This window comes from Dromiciops gliroides, chromosome 4, assembly GCF_019393635.1.
Source record: "Dromiciops gliroides isolate mDroGli1 chromosome 4, mDroGli1.pri, whole genome shotgun sequence".
In the NCBI taxonomy this organism is placed as follows: Eukaryota; Metazoa; Chordata; class Mammalia; order Microbiotheria; family Microbiotheriidae; genus Dromiciops; species Dromiciops gliroides.
In genome coordinates, this window is record NC_057864.1 from 195,533,008 (window position 1) to 195,551,063 (window position 18,056).

The 18,056-nt window shown below is 41.2% G+C and overlaps 1 protein-coding gene and 1 pseudogene across 1 annotated transcript in view; one reads left to right on the forward strand and one right to left on the reverse strand.

Moving 5' to 3' along the window:
* Positions 1–12,149, forward strand: part of LOC122755369 (angiotensin-converting enzyme-like) — a 42,882-nt gene extending 30,733 nt beyond the window's left edge. The window contains exons 23-25 of the mRNA XM_044003713.1: positions 5,802–5,924; positions 6,921–7,108; positions 8,318–12,149. Of these exons, the coding sequence (XP_043859648.1) occupies positions 5,802–5,924; positions 6,921–7,108; positions 8,318–8,511 (505 nt within the window). The 3' untranslated portion in view covers positions 8,512–12,149. The remainder of the gene's footprint in view (positions 1–5,801; positions 5,925–6,920; positions 7,109–8,317) is intronic.
* A 199-nt stretch (positions 12,150–12,348) lies between these two features.
* The window catches only part of LOC122754834, a 9,393-nt pseudogene continuing 3,685 nt past the window's right edge, over positions 12,349–18,056 (reverse strand).

Consider the following 18,056-nt stretch of genomic DNA (forward strand, 5'->3'; position numbering starts at 1 on the left):
TCAGCTGAGCAACCTATGTAGCAGAGCTCCTCCTAGCAGTAGGAGGATTTGATGATTCTATGAAGAAAAAAAAGCCTTACAAGCCTTGAGGTACCAGGAATTGTGAGTTGCCATTGCCACTCATATATCCTACACACTTGTTGCCTTACTACTCTAAATTTGATCCCATTCTTGCCATACTTGTTGTGTGTGTATGTAGGAGAGTGTACCCTAGGTTTATGGGGATGATGGTTTGTAGATTTTTTTTATTATTCCATTATAGCAAACACCTTTAGAGCTAATTATATCTACCGGCTGACTATTAATAAAAAATACAGTCAGTGGGGGCATGTGTACTTTATAGTTTAGGAGCTGGTACTCACAATGTACTTCTAAATTCTCAAGGGAATTATCCCAGAGGAGAGGCTACATATATCGGTCTATATGTATATACATACATGCACACATGCATTTACATAGATGTATATTACACATACATATATACTATTTACATGCATATATATTCCATATGCCTATATGCTTTCCCATCCTTTTTTAAGGCTGTAGCCCCTGAAGTTTATTTTAATTACACTAAACTTATCCTGGTCTCTTCTCCCAGGTTCCTTCCCTCCTATAACCCTGCTTTTCAGAATTTCAAATTCCAATTTCTCCTTTGACTTCTTATAAGCATGGAACAATCCTGTGCTATTCTGATTGATTCTCCTTGGAATGTAAAAGGTTTTTTTCCTCACTACTTGCAAAATGTGGTTTTTATATTGTTATTCTGGATCCTGATTACAATGTTCCATGGTAAATTAAACTTTTAATTTCTCTTGGTCTTCTGTGGATTCTCTTGAGCTATAATTTGCTGTTGACTTACAACATTTCTGGGCAATTTTTTCTGTAAGGTTTCTTGAAGTATTCAGCTTTTCATTTTTGAGGAGCCTTTCTGGAAGTCCTATTATTATCTCTTCATATCCTGTTTTCAAGTACTCTTGCAGTTATGTGTTATTCCAGTTTTGTTATTTGTTTTGTTATTGTTTCATTAATTTTTCTTCTGCTTCTGAATTTTTGCATTCCAATTCCGTCATTCTCTTTTTCAGAAAATCTACTGTTACATGGCATATCTGTCTTGTGTTATAAATTGTCTAGGTTATTCTTACACTTGACATGGCTTCTTTAAGAACTCTAATTTCTACTGTTATTTCTTTGAGATTTTTATTTAATTTTTTGTATGTTCTTCTGAAACATTCTGGAAGGTCTCAGAGTTGGCCTCATGATGATTTCAGGGAATCTGTAAGAATTTGGTATGATACTATCAGTTTCCTGAAAGCATTGGATTTGTCCTTTGTTGCAAAGTGCTTGTCCACTGAGGTGATTATTTTCTTCAAATGTTTGTTGGTTTGTCCTCCATTTATGTTTTGTCTATCTTTCTAAATCACACTGCTGATTATTCTATGATGTTATTGCTGTAAATGGGCTAATTACCACCTATCTTTTCCTTTCTGTAGGCCCAGTATTGCTGTATCCCTCTCCTAATTCTAGATGCCTATTCCCTGTTCTCTTAGACTTGAATGAAATCTGTGGCCCTCAAGGGGTAACAGTGACCAGTTGGTATGCTGCTACAAAGAAACTCTAAGGGGCTACTCTACTCTAGTCGTGTCTATTCTTTGACATTCTTAGTCCTACTTTTTCAGTAGCCCTTTTCTCTCTGAGACTTTGTTCAGTATCTCAATGACCCTGAGAGACTAGTCAAGAGCGAATTATTTAGTATATTGAGGAGTTATATATGTATAACTTGGCTTTTGTTTGTTTTGTGTGTGTGTGTTTTTAAAGAATGTACAAAACTGAGTATGCTGGTTCCAAAGGCCATTGCACTTGTCTGTTCCCCTCTAAATCTCTGTTCTCTTCAGTGAATTTTCTAAAGCAGCAATAACAAAACAACTTTACTGACTTTTTTCCTTCTTTCTCTTGCACTACTATAACTACCCTTTTCCTTACCCTCAATTCTCCCTTCTCAAAAACAAAATACAAAATACTCTAGAATAAGTTTGTATAGTCTTGAAAAACAGACCTACAAATTGCCCATGTCTGAATATGTTTATCTCTAGTCCATTACCTTTCTGTTCAGAAAGCATGCTTCATCCTCTGTCCTCTGTAATTGTGATTATTGGTTGCATCGATCAGAGTTCTTCATTTTTTCAAGGTATTTTTCTTCTACAGTATTTTTACAAAGTCAGTGTATTAAATTTTTTCCTGCTTACTTTTCCTAGAATCAGTTCATATAAATCTTACAAGATTTCTGTGAATCTGTTCTCATCAATTATTAATGCACAGTACTGTTTCCCTACATTCATACCATTTGTTCATCTATTTTCCAGTTGATAAAGATCTCTTTAGTTGTCAGTTCTTTGCTACAAGAAAAAGTGCTACTAGGAATGTTTTCATACATTTTGATCTTCTTCCTCTTTTTTTTGATCTCTTTGCTCTATATGTTTAGCTGTGATATTTTTGGGTAAAAGAGTATGCAGACTTTAGTGACTTTTGACAGCATTCCATATTGTTTTCCAGAATGGTTATACTAATTCATAGTTTATTTATAGTAATGTGATCTCCTATATCTAGGCCATAGCTACTTGGAACTAAATGCTACATATAGTATGAGATGTTGGCCTAAAACTAATTTCTTCCTGAATGCTTTTCCCAGCAGTATTTGTAGAATAGTTTGTCCTTACCATAGTAGTCTTTGAGAATAGTGAACATTATTTTACCATACTCATTTGATTCTGAATCTTGTGTTCCTAATCTTCCCCAAGAAAAAATTTGCTAGGGTTTTTCAGCCAATACCAAATAGTTTTTTGTTTTGTTTTGTTTTTTCAGGGCAATGAGGGTTAAATGACTTGCCCAGGGTCACACAGCTGGTGTCAAGTGTCTGAGGCCAGATTTAAACTCAGGTCCTCCTGAATCCAAGACCAGTGCTTTATCCACTGCACCAACTAGCTGCCCCTTAAATAGTTTTAATGATTATTGTTTTGCAATATAATTTGAGATGTGTTATTGCTAGGCTCCCTTCTTTCTAACATTTTTTCATTATTTCCCTTGAAATTCTTGATCTTTTATTACTCCAAATGCATTCTTACTTTCTTCTAGCTCTGTGTAATCTCTAGTAATCTATGTAAAGCTCTAATAATCCTTTGGTCATTCAATTCATACAACACTAAATAAGTAAATTAATTTAACTAACTTAATTTAACTTATATATCAATAAATGTCAATGAGATTACTAAATTTATTATGTTAGCATGGCCCATCCATGTCCAATTAATATCTCCCCAATTATTTCTTTTATTTCTGTAAAGAATGTTTTATAGTTGTATTCACGTAATTCCTGTATGGGTCTTAGTAGGTAGACTCCCAAACATCTTATTTAAATCTGTAGTTACTTTGAATGGAATTTTTCTTTGTATGTATTCCTGTCGGGTTTTGTTGGTGCATAAATCTTAAAGTGTATGTGTTTGTACATATGCCCAGTGCTACTTGCTACAGGACCCTGGGCAAGTCATTGAAGGCAAGATCAAGGTCTGCCTCAGTTTCCTCATCTATAAAATGAAGATAATAATAACACCCATCTCCCAGGGCTGTTGTAAAAATTAAATGAGATAATATTTGTAAAATGCTTCATAAAATCTAAAAGTACTATATAGATGCTAGTTGCTATTATTATTGTTGTTGCTATCATTATGGTCATTGTAAGAAAGTAAGAGGTTTAGATTTAAACACCACCTCTGACACTTATTGTGTGACAATGGCCAAGTTTGTATTTTGCTTTTAGGAATTCAGGATAAAAATCTACCTTCCCTAGTCACTCTAAAGTGCTACTTTTGGCTCCCTCTAAACACTTGTTTCAGAAGAGACATTCACAGAGAGCCAGCAAACATCACCATCATTATCAGCATCATCAACTAGAATTTATCTGGCCCCTTAAGGTTTGCAAAGCATTTTATAAATGTTATCTCATTTGAGCCTCAAAACAAGAGGTAGGCACTATTATGGATTAATGTTACTATGTGTATATATATGTGTGTGTATATATCTATATCTATATGTATAGAGATATATAGATATAACCTATATCAGATTACCTGCTGTCTAGGGGAGGGGGGAGGGAGGGGAGGGAGGTAGAAAAAACTGAAATTGTAAAGCTTGTATAAACAAAAGTTGAGTATCTTTACATGTAACGGAAAAAATAAAATACCTTATACATTAAAAAAAAAAACAAGAGGTAGGCACTATTATGATCCCCATTTCTTTACACATAAGGAAACTGAGGCTGAGAGCAATTGAGTGACTTCCTCGGGATCACGCAGCTAGTAAGTATCTGAGGCAGAATTTGAACTCAGGTTTTCCTAACTACAGGTCCTAAGGTCTTTGTGCTATACCACCTAGCTACTTTAATGGTCATTATAATATTATCTATTTATCTATTACCTATTTTGAAGAAGCTGTGGTATAGTGGATAGAGCGCTGGACCTGGAGTCAGGAAGATCTGAGTTCAAATGTGGCCTCAGACACTTACTACTGTGTGACCCTGCGCAAGTAACTTAACTCCTATTTACCTCAGTTCCTAATCTGTAAAATGGGGGACACACTAGAGAAGTAAATGACAAACCATTCCAGTATCTTTGTCAAGAAAACCCTAAGGACAAAGTTCATAAGGTCAAATAGATTCAGACACAACTGAGGGACTGAGCAACAAAACCTTTATCTGAGCAAACAGTAAAACAGAAATCAGGAAAGCTATACAGATTAAAGTAAAAACAACAACAACACATAAGAGCAAATAGGCTCTTCCAAATTCAGCTCACCCGAGAAGGGAATGAACTCTGAAGAAGTCCTCCCTAAGCAGTTCCTAGGAATATAAATACTAGGAACTGTAGGATCTCCCAGGGGTTAGGGCAGCTTTCCCCCATGTCCGTGCCTCCAGGGACTCCAATTAGCCATTTCCATTTGTGCCTTCTCTGTCTAAATCCCTCTGCTAATCAGAATTCATGTCTCCCTTACATGCCATATGGATTATCATTGGTTTAGAGGGTCTGTCACCCAGTCAGGAGTTCATGTCTCTACACACACACACACACACACACACACACACACACACACACACACACACACACACACACATACACACACACACAGAGCATTCCCAATAGCTGTTATCAAGGAACCAGACATGCCTGAGGTGGAGGTTTATCTACTGAGTTAGAGAACTCTTCATCAACTCTCAATACAAACGCCTACACAGGACCTGAAGTGGGGTCCCTCCAAGTTTCCACATGGTACACTGCCTCTCCAAGCCAGTTCACCCATATCATACTCTTCAACCAAAGCAGAATGTTTTGTTATGGCTGCTGTTGTTTGATTGTTTTCAGTTGTGTCTGGCTCTTAATGATCCCATTTGGAGTTTTCTTGGCAAAGACAATGCAGTATTTTGCCATTTCCTTCTCCAGTTCATTTTGTTTTTGTTTTTCCTCAGTTCATTTTATAGATGAGGAAACTGAGGCTAACAGGGTGGAGTGACTTGCCCAGTCTTGCACAGCTAGTAGGTATCTTTAGCAAGATTTGAACTCAGGAAGATGAAGCTTCCTGACTGCAAGACCAGAACTCTATCCATAGTATCACCTAGATGCCCACAGAATCTTTAGGACCCTGTTGATAGAGAAGAGGGGTTATGATTCTGACCATAGGACTGCATAGGTAATGCTGTAAAGGGGATTTTGGACTCCTTGGCCTGGTCTTACCCTTGTTTTGTCTCCTTTTCCCAGATACTTTGTCAGTTTTGTGATTCAATTCCAGTTCCACGAGGCCCTGTGCCGAGCTGCTGGCCACACGGGTGCACTGTACAAGTGTGATATCTATCAATCAAAGGAGGCAGGGAAGCTCTTGGCGTGAGTTCTCAAAGTCTGTTCTTTGGCTAAAGTTCAACCCTCTGACCCAACCTCCAGTCATAGAATCAGTTGCCTCTGAGGAGGAAGCCCACTGTGTGTTGCTGAATCTTCTGACACTGGGGATGATGGCTGTGGACCTGGAAGATTAGCTTCTTCCCTGGTCTGCTCCACCACTCCACACCTAAACCAAGGCTGCTATGTGCCTCATTGTATCTCTGTGTAAAATAAGAAAAACGATCCCTTTTCTGGACAAGGGAAATAAAGGATCCTTGGGGCCAGATGCTTTCTGTCTTTAAAAAATTGTCCCTTAGAACATTTACAAATTGTATTTCTTTAGAGAATTAGTTGAATTCCTTTGCTTATTTTTAATTTTTTTTATCATTACCAGAATCTAATCCAGGTATTTATCCTAAATATTATTTAATTAATAATTTGGGGGGGGGCAATGAGGCTTAAGTGACTTGCCCAGGGTCACACAGCTAGTAAGTGTCATAAGTATCTGAGGCCAGATTTGAACTCAGGTACTCCTGAATCCAGGGCTGGTGCTTTATCCACTGCGCCACATAGCTGCCCCCTAAATCTTATTTAAATATGCTAGAATCTACCTTAGAGCCTGACTGTTCGTTTTCTTTCTTTCTTTTTTTTTTTTTAGTGAGGCAATTGGGGTTAAGTGACTTGCCCAGGGTCACACAGCTAGTAAGTGTTAAGTGTCTGAGGCCAGATTTGAACTCAGATACTCCTGACTCCAGGGCTGGTGCTCTATCCACTGCGCCACCTAGCTGCCTCTGTTCATTTTCTTAATCTGTAAAATGAAGGGATTGGACAAAGTGACCTCTAGTTCTAAATCTGATCCTATGGGAAGGACCTAGGCACAGTCACTTCTTGATATAGGAAATCTAAACTAGAGGAGAGGAATCACTGTAGCCACAGAGTAGGGGGCCTAACTGTCTGTCTCCCTCTTCTTTTCATCTTCCCCAAACCTCAAACCGTATCCAGGGATGCTATGAAACTGGGACTCAGTAAGCCCTGGCCAGAGGCTATGATGCTAATTACTGGACAATCCAACATGTCAGCCACCGCTATTGTGAACTACTTCCAGCCCCTCCTGGACTGGCTCATCACCAAGAACAAGGAACAAGAGGAGACACTAGGCTGGCCTCAGTATGACTGGACTCCAGATTCTGGTACTGCTCCCATCCTTACCCCTGCTCTGGTCTCAACCCCTATATCTCACCCAAAGCTAATATAGTTCTCTACACCTAGACATAGGCTTGAGCCCAAGCAAATGCAGAGCAAGGAGTTCTCTAACTGTTACAAACCTGACCCCGGCCCCCATCCATTATCAGAGTATCAGAGATGCACTTCATTTGGGAATAGGGTGGTACCCTATCTGGCCCCTCCCCTAGGCAATGCTTTCTTTTTTTTTTCTTTTTTCTTTTTTTTGCAGGGCAATGAGGGTTAAGTGACTTGCCCAGGGTCACACAGCTAGTAAGTGTCAAGTGTCTGAGGCCAGATTTGAACTCAGGTCCTTCTGAATCCAGGGCCACTGCGCCACCTAACTGCCCCCTAGGCAATGCTCTCTTAACCAATAAGATTCAAGGTCTGTTGCTCACTTGCTATGGGACCTTAGGCAAAGTCTCTTTCCATCTCTGGACCCGTAAAATGAAGGAGTTGAATTTTACAGAATGGAAAACTGAGGTCCAGAGACCAGAAGGTCATATTTATAATAAGTAGCAGAACTGGAATTTTAGCCTAGGTTTTCTGTCTCCTACATCCAGTCTTCTTTTCACTCCACATGATACTTGCTACCTTTGTGCTCTAGCACACAATACTTCCCCATCCATCCTTCTTGCAACCACTAGATTAATGTCTTAAAATCTTTCTCCTCTCTACCTCTCAAATTCCTTAACTTTCTTCAAGGCTCAGCTCAGGTGCCACTTCCTCCATGAAAATTTCCCTGATCTCTACCCTCATCCCCAAAAGAGACATCATAATGAATAAATGAATGAATGAATGAACAAATAAATAGGTAGATAGATAATTGAATAAATAAATGGATTAGTAGATAAATAAGTGAAATAAGAGAGTTGTATTAAATGATCTCCAAGATTCCTTCTGCTTCTAACTTTCTGTGAATACTTGGCCTACGGCTTATATGAGTCCCTCACCTGGACATTGGCAAGGAGCCTACATCTGGGGCTGGGAGGTGGGCTGCAGAGCAGTGCTCAGCTATGGACATTTCTCCCAAAGGCCTAGCCCGTGATCTGAGGAGGAAATGGCCAGGAGCCCCATTCCTTTTTTCCTTGCCCTGGTAACCCACACATGTGCCAGAACTCCATTCTCCCCTCTTTCCATCCTCCTCTTCTCATGTGTTTTTCTTCCCTACCTCCTAGGTACTTTCAATGGAAAAGTCTCCTTCTTGGGAATGGAGCTGGAGTCTGGGAAGGCCAAAGCAGGGCAGTGGATACTGCTTTTCCTGGGCCTGGTGTTGCTTGTGGCTACAATAGTCTTGGCCTATAAGACATGTAGCCTGAGACGTCGGCAGGAGCCTTATTTTGGCTCTGAGGTGGAGCTGAGACACTCCTGAGACTGAGCCAGGACACAAAGGAAACTAAAAACCACGTGACGAGAAGAGGGGGAGATGGTAGAGGGGAGAAATGGAAACCATGCTCAGGACAGAGCTTTGGCTATTAAGGACTGAGGGAACTCAGTCCACTGGACTCTGGACCTCATTCTGTTTCTACTCTGCCCCACCTCCACCTTATTCTCTACTGCTCTTCTCCTCTTCTTTCTTCCTTCTCACCTTGTATTTTCTCTTTTTTTCTGGCTTCTCTGATTAAGTCAGGCTTTCCTAACTATGCAAGATACTGTAGGACCACTCCATCTCAACAGGTAACAATAGAGGTATCTTCCCAAACACTCCTACCACGATGGATATCTGAAGGGGAACAGAGTTCGAATTGGGGGAGAAAGAGAGCTTGTTTATTTTCCTGTGGCTTATTAATGAAACCTCCATAAGTTAGGTATGGTGTGCTCAGTAAGAGCTAACTAGGATTTCCCCCTTCAAAGAATCCCACTACCAAGAACCTATGTGAATGAAATTTAAGGTTCATTTTCTTAAACTGTGTCCCATTCCCTAATCAATAATCCCTCTTGCTCCCAAACTAGTAAATACTAGTTTGGGAGATTGGGATTTGTAATACCTGAAGGCAGCAAGCACTGAGGTCCAGTCTTCTCCTATTCGTATCCCATTTTCCCAAGCATCTACCCTCAATTCTGAATCTTCTTCCTACAGAGGGACCCAGGGACTACTACCCAGAACAGAAATAGTCTTCCAACCACCCCAGCCTGGCACTCATTTAGCATACTATATTGCAATCACTATTTTTCCTCTAGCCAGCCTTTCTATCTCTCTGTTGTAAAGGTTGAGGGAAAATGGGGGACTCCTTTACCCTCCTAGGACAAAGGTCCCAGCTTCACTTGGTCTACCCAGAAGAAGTATTACACATCCTGAGTGTGACCTCCAGGAGGAGAATTTGGGAATATATCTGGGTCAAACTGACTAGGGAGGCTATTAGGCCTTTCTGGAAAGCTATAACTAGGTCTGGGTGACTGGGGCTTTGTCTGGGGGTGGGAGGGGTGACCAGAAAATAGAGCACTGGCAGCACTTTGTGTCCTTCAGTAACATAGAAACAACTGATCTTAGCAGCTAACCAGGTAGAAAAAGTAATTAAAACAGAAAGATACAAGCTTGAAGCTTGCCCTACCCAGGCAGCCACTACTCAAGTGACTTTTTCATTAGCCTAGCCCTGCCACCGTCCATGGCAATCTCTTCCCCAAGGGTGGCCTTGTGATGTCCTGGTATTTCTGCTACAACCCCCTTAGCTGAATTGAGGGAAAGTGTTATGCTACTTGCCCAGGACACAAAAACAGCTGAGTCTCTGCTTTCTGCTGAAATTAAAAGTGCCTTGTCACAGTCACTGTCCTATTCCAAAAAGTGCCCAAACTCTGACTAGTTGTGAATTTACATGCTTTGTATATCCTTCCTCATGAAATGTCCCCCATTGGCCTCAAGTCCTTGCCCCCCCTCACTTCCCTGGGACTCAGTCTATCCCATTTCTCAATCCAACCCAGGTCTACGTGGTGGGAATGGGAATGGGGGTGGTCCCAGGGTCTACTGAGGAAGGTATCATTGTCTTCTGACTCCTTAGAAGAAGGAGACCCTGCCAGGAAAGAGAGACAACTCAAGATGAGAAGTGTGACATTGATCTGACTTCCTGATCTTCACTATTGCTTGAATCCCTTAGTTTTAATCCAACAGATTGTCGTTAAACAAGCAACATTTAGTAAGCAGAGTGCCCTGCCAAGATGTCGGGGGCACAGGAGACATAAAGTTCTAATGTTTATAGTCTACTCCAGGCCATCCAGTGCCAATTATAGTTCATTCCAAAATGCCTGAGATTTACTCAAGGCCTTTATAAACAAGTGCTGGGGACTTTGCTGACATCCCTATCTGTGGCTTCCTTTCCCACTTCCACTGTTCAACCCAAGAAATATGCTTAACTCCGTAAAATGTTTGATTCCCTAATGTGATGCAGGGTTCTTTCCTCAGCTCTAACTGCAGTGATGCCCAGACTCATGCTGAAGAATAGATGCTCATTTACTGTCCTTTGCTTCTCACCCTGTGGATAAATGAATGAAAGAATAAATTATTTAAGCACTGTTTTCCAAGGCCCATGCTAGGCATCAGGCATACAAGCACAAAGCAAAGGTACTTCCTCTCCTCAGATTATATTCTAGTATAAGAAGTGACCAGAGAGGAACACTTTGGCTTAGTAAATTACAGGAAGCAGATGGAAAAAATGAACACAACCATTCTAGGAACGATGATAGGGTTGATATGATTATGGTTCGAGAACTGGACGGCAGTAGTGCCTGTCACTTTTTTTTTTTGGCAAGATGATGACCTCGGAAGTGAAGTGAAACACAGCTGGAGCCAGGCCTGGATGTGGTCATCTTAAGCAGCCATCGACAAAGACAGTGGGGCCCCAGGGCAGGAATTTTAGGGGATATTCCTCCAGAGTGTCTGTCCTAGGCAGCCAGCAGTAGTTGAGATGATGGTCAAGGAGTGAAATTGGCCTATGTAACTTCACCTTTCATTGCCCAAATCCCATACAGCCTGGGCACTCTGGGGATTAGCCATTTCTCTGTCTTCAAGACCCAGTCAATGACTTGATCAGGTTTCTAAGACTTTCCCAGTGGACTCAGAAGTGCTTTGAGGATAAAAGTCTTTGTATTCAATTTCAACCCTGTTCAGGATCTAGAGAAATTTTGCAATAAATATATTTAAAATGCCCAAGCCAATGCCTTGTTTTCTTCTAGCTCAGGGCCATCCAGATAAAAACTGCCCAACAAGTTTTCTGGAGTCCAGAGCTCTGGGTCATCTCCACTTTGCTCCATTTCCCATTTCTGGTCCAGTGAGCTCAGCTGAGCACAGCTACTACATCTCCCCCTCCTTTTATTGTGGAGCAATGCGGGTTAAGTGACTTGCCCAAGGTCATACAGCTAGTATGTGTCAAGTTTCTGAGGCCAGATTTGAACTCAGGTCCTCCTGAATCAAAGGCCGGTGCTTTATCCGCTGCGCCACCTAGCTGCCCCCACAGCTGCTACATCTGCTACAATTTCCCCTCCCCCTACCTGCAGGTCATGAGCCCAGTATCTCACTACTTTTCAAACTCTTCATCCCACACGTGTATAACCGACACTGATGAGAAACTAAAGTATGTTGTTGACTCAATTGACTTTTTTCTATAGAATTAAAGTGAGTTAGTGCTCATACATTTAGATCTTGCCATCACTCCAAAATATGCCACTTCTGTGTTCATACTGAATCTTCCTTACCTTTTCCCAATCTACTGTTGTTCCATCTTGCCCTCTGCCTTACAACCCCAGACTTTGTTCTTCATCCTCACCATGACCTCCAATCCCTCAACTGCTTTGTTCTTTCCCAAGCACCCTTGCACTCTCCTCCTTTTTCCATCTCGATCCCTTGGCGAATCAGTTCAACTTTACACTACCCCCTCATTCTCTTGTCCTCCTGTTGTCATTTCAGTAAGATCTGACTCTTCATGACCCCATCTGGGGTTTTCTTGGCAAAGATACTGGAGGGGTTTGCCGTTTCCTTCTCCAGCTCGTTTTACAGATGAGAAAACTGAGACAAACAAGGTTAAGTGACTTGCTCAGGGTCACATAAGTATTAAGTGTCTGCAACCAGATTTGAACTCAAGGTCTTCCTGACACTCTAGACCCGGCATTCCATCCATTGTACCACCTAGCTGCCCCTAGTTTGTCCCTTTGCCTATTTCTAATCTAGCCCTTACAAATCTCAGCCCTGGATTAAGCCTATAATCCATGGCCTTAACTCCTACTCATATGCAGCTGAACAGAGCTAGAGGAAAAAGTTATGCTGATAATTCATTACAAATTTATGTTACATAATCTTAACTGGGCCCTCACTACAGCAATGTAATTGTTTTCCACCTCCCTGACTCACTTTCCCACTTACCAGAGCAACTTTTCCAACTTTTCATCCCTCTTCAAAATTCCCATAGATCGCCATACTCTGCCTCACATTTCAATGAAAAATTTGAGAGTATTCACCAAGAACTTTACCCCCTCTTCTACTCTTCTCACTTGATCTCTGTCTCATGAAATGAAGTAGCAGGCTACTTCAGAGGTCACGATGGAGATGGTGGCAGAGAGCACCTGTGAGGCCCTCTACTTTCACAAGTGATCCCATTCCATCCCATCTCCTACAGCAGATTGGTCCCTTTTCATCTCTATTCCCTCACTTATCTTCAGTCTCTCCCTGTCTACTGAATGTTTCCCTAATACCTACAAACATTCCCATTTCTCTCTCATCCTCAAAAAATTCACTTTCTTCCCTTTTTTCTTTTTTCTTTTTCTTTTGCAGGGCAATGAGGGTTAAGTGACTTGCCCAGGGTCACACAGCTAGTAAATGTCAAGTGTCTGAGGTCAGATTTGGACTCAGGTCCTCCTGAATCCAGGGCCAGTGCTTTATCTACTGTGCCACCTAGCTGCCCCCACTTCCTTTTAACTCCTTATAATGTGGCTTCTTACCTCATCACTCAACCAAAACTTCTCTCTCTAAAGTTACCAGTGACCTCTCAATTGCCAAATCTTACGGCCTTTCCTCATGCTTCTTGACCACTTCTTCAGTTTTTTACACCATCAATCCTCTTCTCCTAGATACTTTCTCCTCTCTGGGTTTTTGGGACACTACTCTTTCCTGGGTCTCCTACCTATCATATCACAGCTTAGTTTTCTTTGCTAGATCTTCATCCAGGTCATGCCTACTAACCATGGGTGTCCCAAAGGGCTCTGTCCTGAACTCTCTTTGCTCTCTGTGTTTTCACTTGGTGATCCCATCATCTCTCATGAATTTGATTATCATCTCAATGCTGATGATTCTCAAATCTACTTATCCAGCCCTAACCTCTCTCCTGACCTTTAATCTTGCATCTCCAACTGCCTATTGGACATATCAAACCAGATGTCCTATAAACATCTTGAACTCAATATATCCAAAACTGAAGTCATTATCTTTCCTCCCAGGAAGAACAGAAAGAAATCTTCCTTTCTTCTTCACAAGGGTACTCCCATCCTCCCAAGACACCCAGGCTCACAATTTAGGTGTCATGCTTGGTTCTTCAGTCTCACCCTCCCATATCCAATTCATTGCCAAGTCTTGTCTATTTTACCTGGGTAATATCACCCCTGGACTATTGCATTAGTCTTCTAGTTGTTTCTCCCTGTCTAAGATCTCCTCATTGTAGTCTATCCTCCACTCAGGTGCCAAGTGATCTTCCTAAAGTGCAGGTCTGACCATCTCACTTTCCTACTTAATCAACTCCAGTGACTCCCTATCACCTCTAGGATCAAATATAAAATCCTCTGAAGTTCAGAGCCCAATATAACCTGTGTCCCCATTTTCTCCATCCATTCTCTGCCATCCAGTGACACTGGTCTCTTCGCAATTTCTTGCACAAGACACAATCTCTAGACTTTTCACCTCTACTTCCAGGCTTCCTCAGACTCTAAATCCCAGTTAAAATTTTACCTACCAGACGTGTTTCCCATTCCCCTTTAATTCTAGTGCCTTCCCTCCAATTTATCCTGTATATTCCTTATTTGTACATAGTTGTGCTTTATCCACTTCACCACCTAGCTGTCCCCTGTCTCCCCTCCCATTAAACTGGGAGCTGCTTTATTAAGGGCAGAGTCTGTCTTTTGCCTTTCTTTGTATCCTCAGCATTTAGCACAGTGCCTGGCACATAGTAGACACTTAATAAATGCTTATTGGATGACTAATTCACTGCCTCTGCTTATTCATTCGTTCTCAACAAACATTTATTAAGCACCAACTATATGTCAGGCACTGCTGTAGGTACTGAGGATAAAAAAAAAAAAATGTCTTTAATGAGTTTGAAGGTAATACCAGCAGAGATTAAGCTCTGGTAGGTCCTATGAAGCAGGAAGGCTTCAAATACAGGCCCTTACTCTGTTACCTCTGTTACTTACTCTGTTACCTTACTCTGTCACTAAGTTTGGAGACGTCCATGAACCAGGTTGACCATAGGAGGATGAATTTTTCAAGCCACAGTAACTTTTAAAGTCCATTGGCTTAAGTTGCATCATGTTTAAAATTTATTTCAGTAGGAGTACCCAAATCTATAAAATTATAGCTCATAGAGCGATGTGATCTATGGATAGAAGAGACTCCAGGGATTAACTAGTCAACCTCCCCCCCCCCTTCCTTTACAGATAAGGAAACTAAAGATTAAATATCTTGCCAAAAACTCCATAGGTTTTGAATCCAGAGACTCTGTGATTCCAGTGTTTTCCACTGTATCATTCCCCATTATGCTGCCTCTTGGTTAAATGCCTTAGTTAACTATATTTAATAAAAGATAGATTCATTCATTCAACAAGCATTAAATGCCTGTTACATGTAGAACACTCATAGACACTGGGGAAGCATTTTTTGGTTGGAAGAGGTTTGTATTAGGGATTTCATGAGTGTTGTGAATATGAAAACTTCTTCCACTGATGCAAATTGCAAATCTACTTGTAATTAAGTGTTGCCTAGAACACCAAGTGGCTAAGTGCTTGCCCATGACCACTTAGAATGTCCCAGATACAGGACTTGACCTGAGGTTTTCTGACCCCAAGGCCAGATTTCTATGCCAAGTCACCATTTCCCCAGTGGGCAATGTGCATTCCAGCATCATTGTCTTCTCCCCAAACCAAGACCTTGAACTCTGCCCTTAGGACAGTAGGCTTTGATAGGTGAGCTTTTACCATATCATTCCTGGAGCTAGGCCTCAAAGTCACTTCCAAGCCATCATTTCCAAACCATGCCACACTACACAAACTGCCTATGTGTTAATTTAGGATGAGCAACTGCTGTTTTTCTGTAATGAAATAAGGACCTCAGTGGTATAGTTTGGCAATGATGTCTGTGTTCCCCAAATTTGGTGTACAACAACTAATAACGTGTGTGTGTGTGTGTGTGTGTGCGCGCGCGCACGTGCCTCAGACTTGGTAAACAACTATTAATAATATGTACATGTGTGTACCTGTACCAAAACCAGTAGATAATTGATAAATGCTTGCTAATTTAGGAAACTAAAGCTTTTATTGATAGTTTTCTTTCATTATAACTTAGGTAATCTATCACCAACCAGAACTTAAATGTAATTTATGACCATCCTTAGCCAGAGAACTCATCAGCCTACTTGGTAGAGGTAGAGACTAGGACAGACTCTCCTGCATTCTTGGAAATGTAAACATCCTATGCTTAGTTGAGAAAAGTTCTATTTTATGGAGGCATGCCAAAATGCCATTTCAGCAATCTCTGGATGGTCAAAGACAGAACCTTGTTATGAGCACTGGTATGAGACATACTTACTGGAACGTTTAGGAGTCCAATTGGTGGTTTTTTCCTAGAGGGTTTGATATTTGTATCATAGAATAGTCAATAAAGATTGGATTTCATGCACTAAGTGTCTTATTAGTGTACCATCAGCCCCAATGACTATTCATAACAGTAAATTGGTTTTATTCATGTACTATGTGTTACAGTGCCTCCCCCTTTTTCTAGCTCCTCTTTATATATAAGCTTCCCCTATTAGAATGTAAGCTTCTTGAGAGCAAGGACTGTGTTGCTTGCTTGTTTTTGTATGTTTGAAGAAAAAAAATATTAGTGTAGTAATGCAATCTGTGAGTTAGTCTAATCTATCAGATGTGAAAATTGGAGTGACGCCCTCTGCTGGAGAGATACTGTAGGAAAGCTCCACCATGAGGAGAAGGCATCTGAAGACAAGCCATGTGGCTTGGAAGGTCAGTTTCCTGGCGTCAGGAAGTGACATTTACTCATGGGTACTGTCGATCAAAGCTCCCAGCCAATTAGCTTGGAGCTGTGTGTGTGTGTTGGGGGGGGGGGAACTGGCTGTTTCGGTATTCTAGAGAGGCTTCTGGGACGAAGTGCTCTCTCTCTCTCTCTCTCTCTCTCTCTCTCTCTCTCTCTCTCTCTCTCTCTCTCTCTCTTTCTCTGGGGGGGGGGGGGAGGGGAGTGGAGCTAGAAATGTTGGCTCCCTGAGATAGATAGATGAAGGCATCTAGGCCTCTTTCTTCTCACCAAATTCTTATGCTCCTTAACAAATGCTTAAAAGTCTAAACTCTTGCTAAAGCTTCTAATTTATTGGCGACCACTCATTAGATTTTTAGACAGCCTAGCTAGAATCTTAGCCACCTTACAAACAGCAACTATTCACAGAAACAATTTTACTTAATATTAATGTAGTATCTAATATGTGCCTGGCATTTTTACAAATATTAACTCATTTGATCCATACAACAATCCTGCAAGATAGGTGCTATTATTATCAGCATTTTGTAGCTAGGGCAAACAAAGGTTAAGTAACTTGCCCTGGGTCACACAGCTAGTAAGAGCCTAAGGCCAGATTTGAACTTCCTGACTCCAGTCCCAGCATTCTATCCACTGTGCCAACAGCTGCCTCATAAGAGGTGAATGAGAGAATGAGTGACCACCGGTGGAGAGTGTTGTAAAAGATGTGGAGTCCTTAGGGGAAAATTAGGTTTCTATTAAATCAAGGAGATGGAAAGAATGTTGGTTGAAAACTTCAAGGGTGTAGGGGAACTTTTTAGTAGGAGAATGGAGGATTGGGTGGGATTATGGGTAAGGAGGATAGAGCAGGCCTGGGGAGGAATAAGGGTAATTATCGTAGGAATGAGATTTTGAGGTGGTAATAGGTAATATGACACTGAGATTAGATGACCCAGGATTACCAAGGATATTGCTGGGTCATGCTCCTTTAATATTAGTCAACCAAAAGAGAATTTATGGTTAATTTCCAAAATTTGAAATAGAATTTAGAACCTTGTTTGTTGTGTAAGCCCCCATGCAATGACTCTTCCAGATTTTCTGGATCACAGGCAGGAAAGGGCAGCAAAAAAGACATTAACTTTGTCTTCTATTGGTGAAGTCTATTAGAGAGAGAGGACACCAGCATAAATAAATATGAAAAACAATATTATGTTTTAAGTGTATTAGGAAAGTGCAAAGCAAATATTTTGTGACATCTGAGAAGGAACATTGTTTTTGACCTGGGGAATTAGGGAAGGCTTCATGAAATTAGTGCTATTTGACTTGGATTTTATTTTATTTTTTGCAGGGCAACAAGAGTTAAGTGACTTGCCCAGGGTCACACAGCTAGTAAGTGTCAAGTGCCTGAGGCTGAATTTGAACTCAGGTCCTCCTGAATCCAGGACCGGTGCTTTATCCACTGTGCCACCTAGCTGCCCTGGAAGGCCCTCCCTTGATCCCAGGTCCACTGTATGAATGCCAGACTTAATTCGGACACCTGATGGGTTTAGCCTTCTGTAGCTCAGAAATCCCAGGCTCAAGCAATCCACTAGCCTCAGCCTCCCTATAGAAGGGATCAGAGGCAAGTGCCACCTCTCTCAGCCCAAACCACTCTCCTTAGACAACCCAGTGAGGTAGCAAACACTATTTTATTTTCAGAGAAA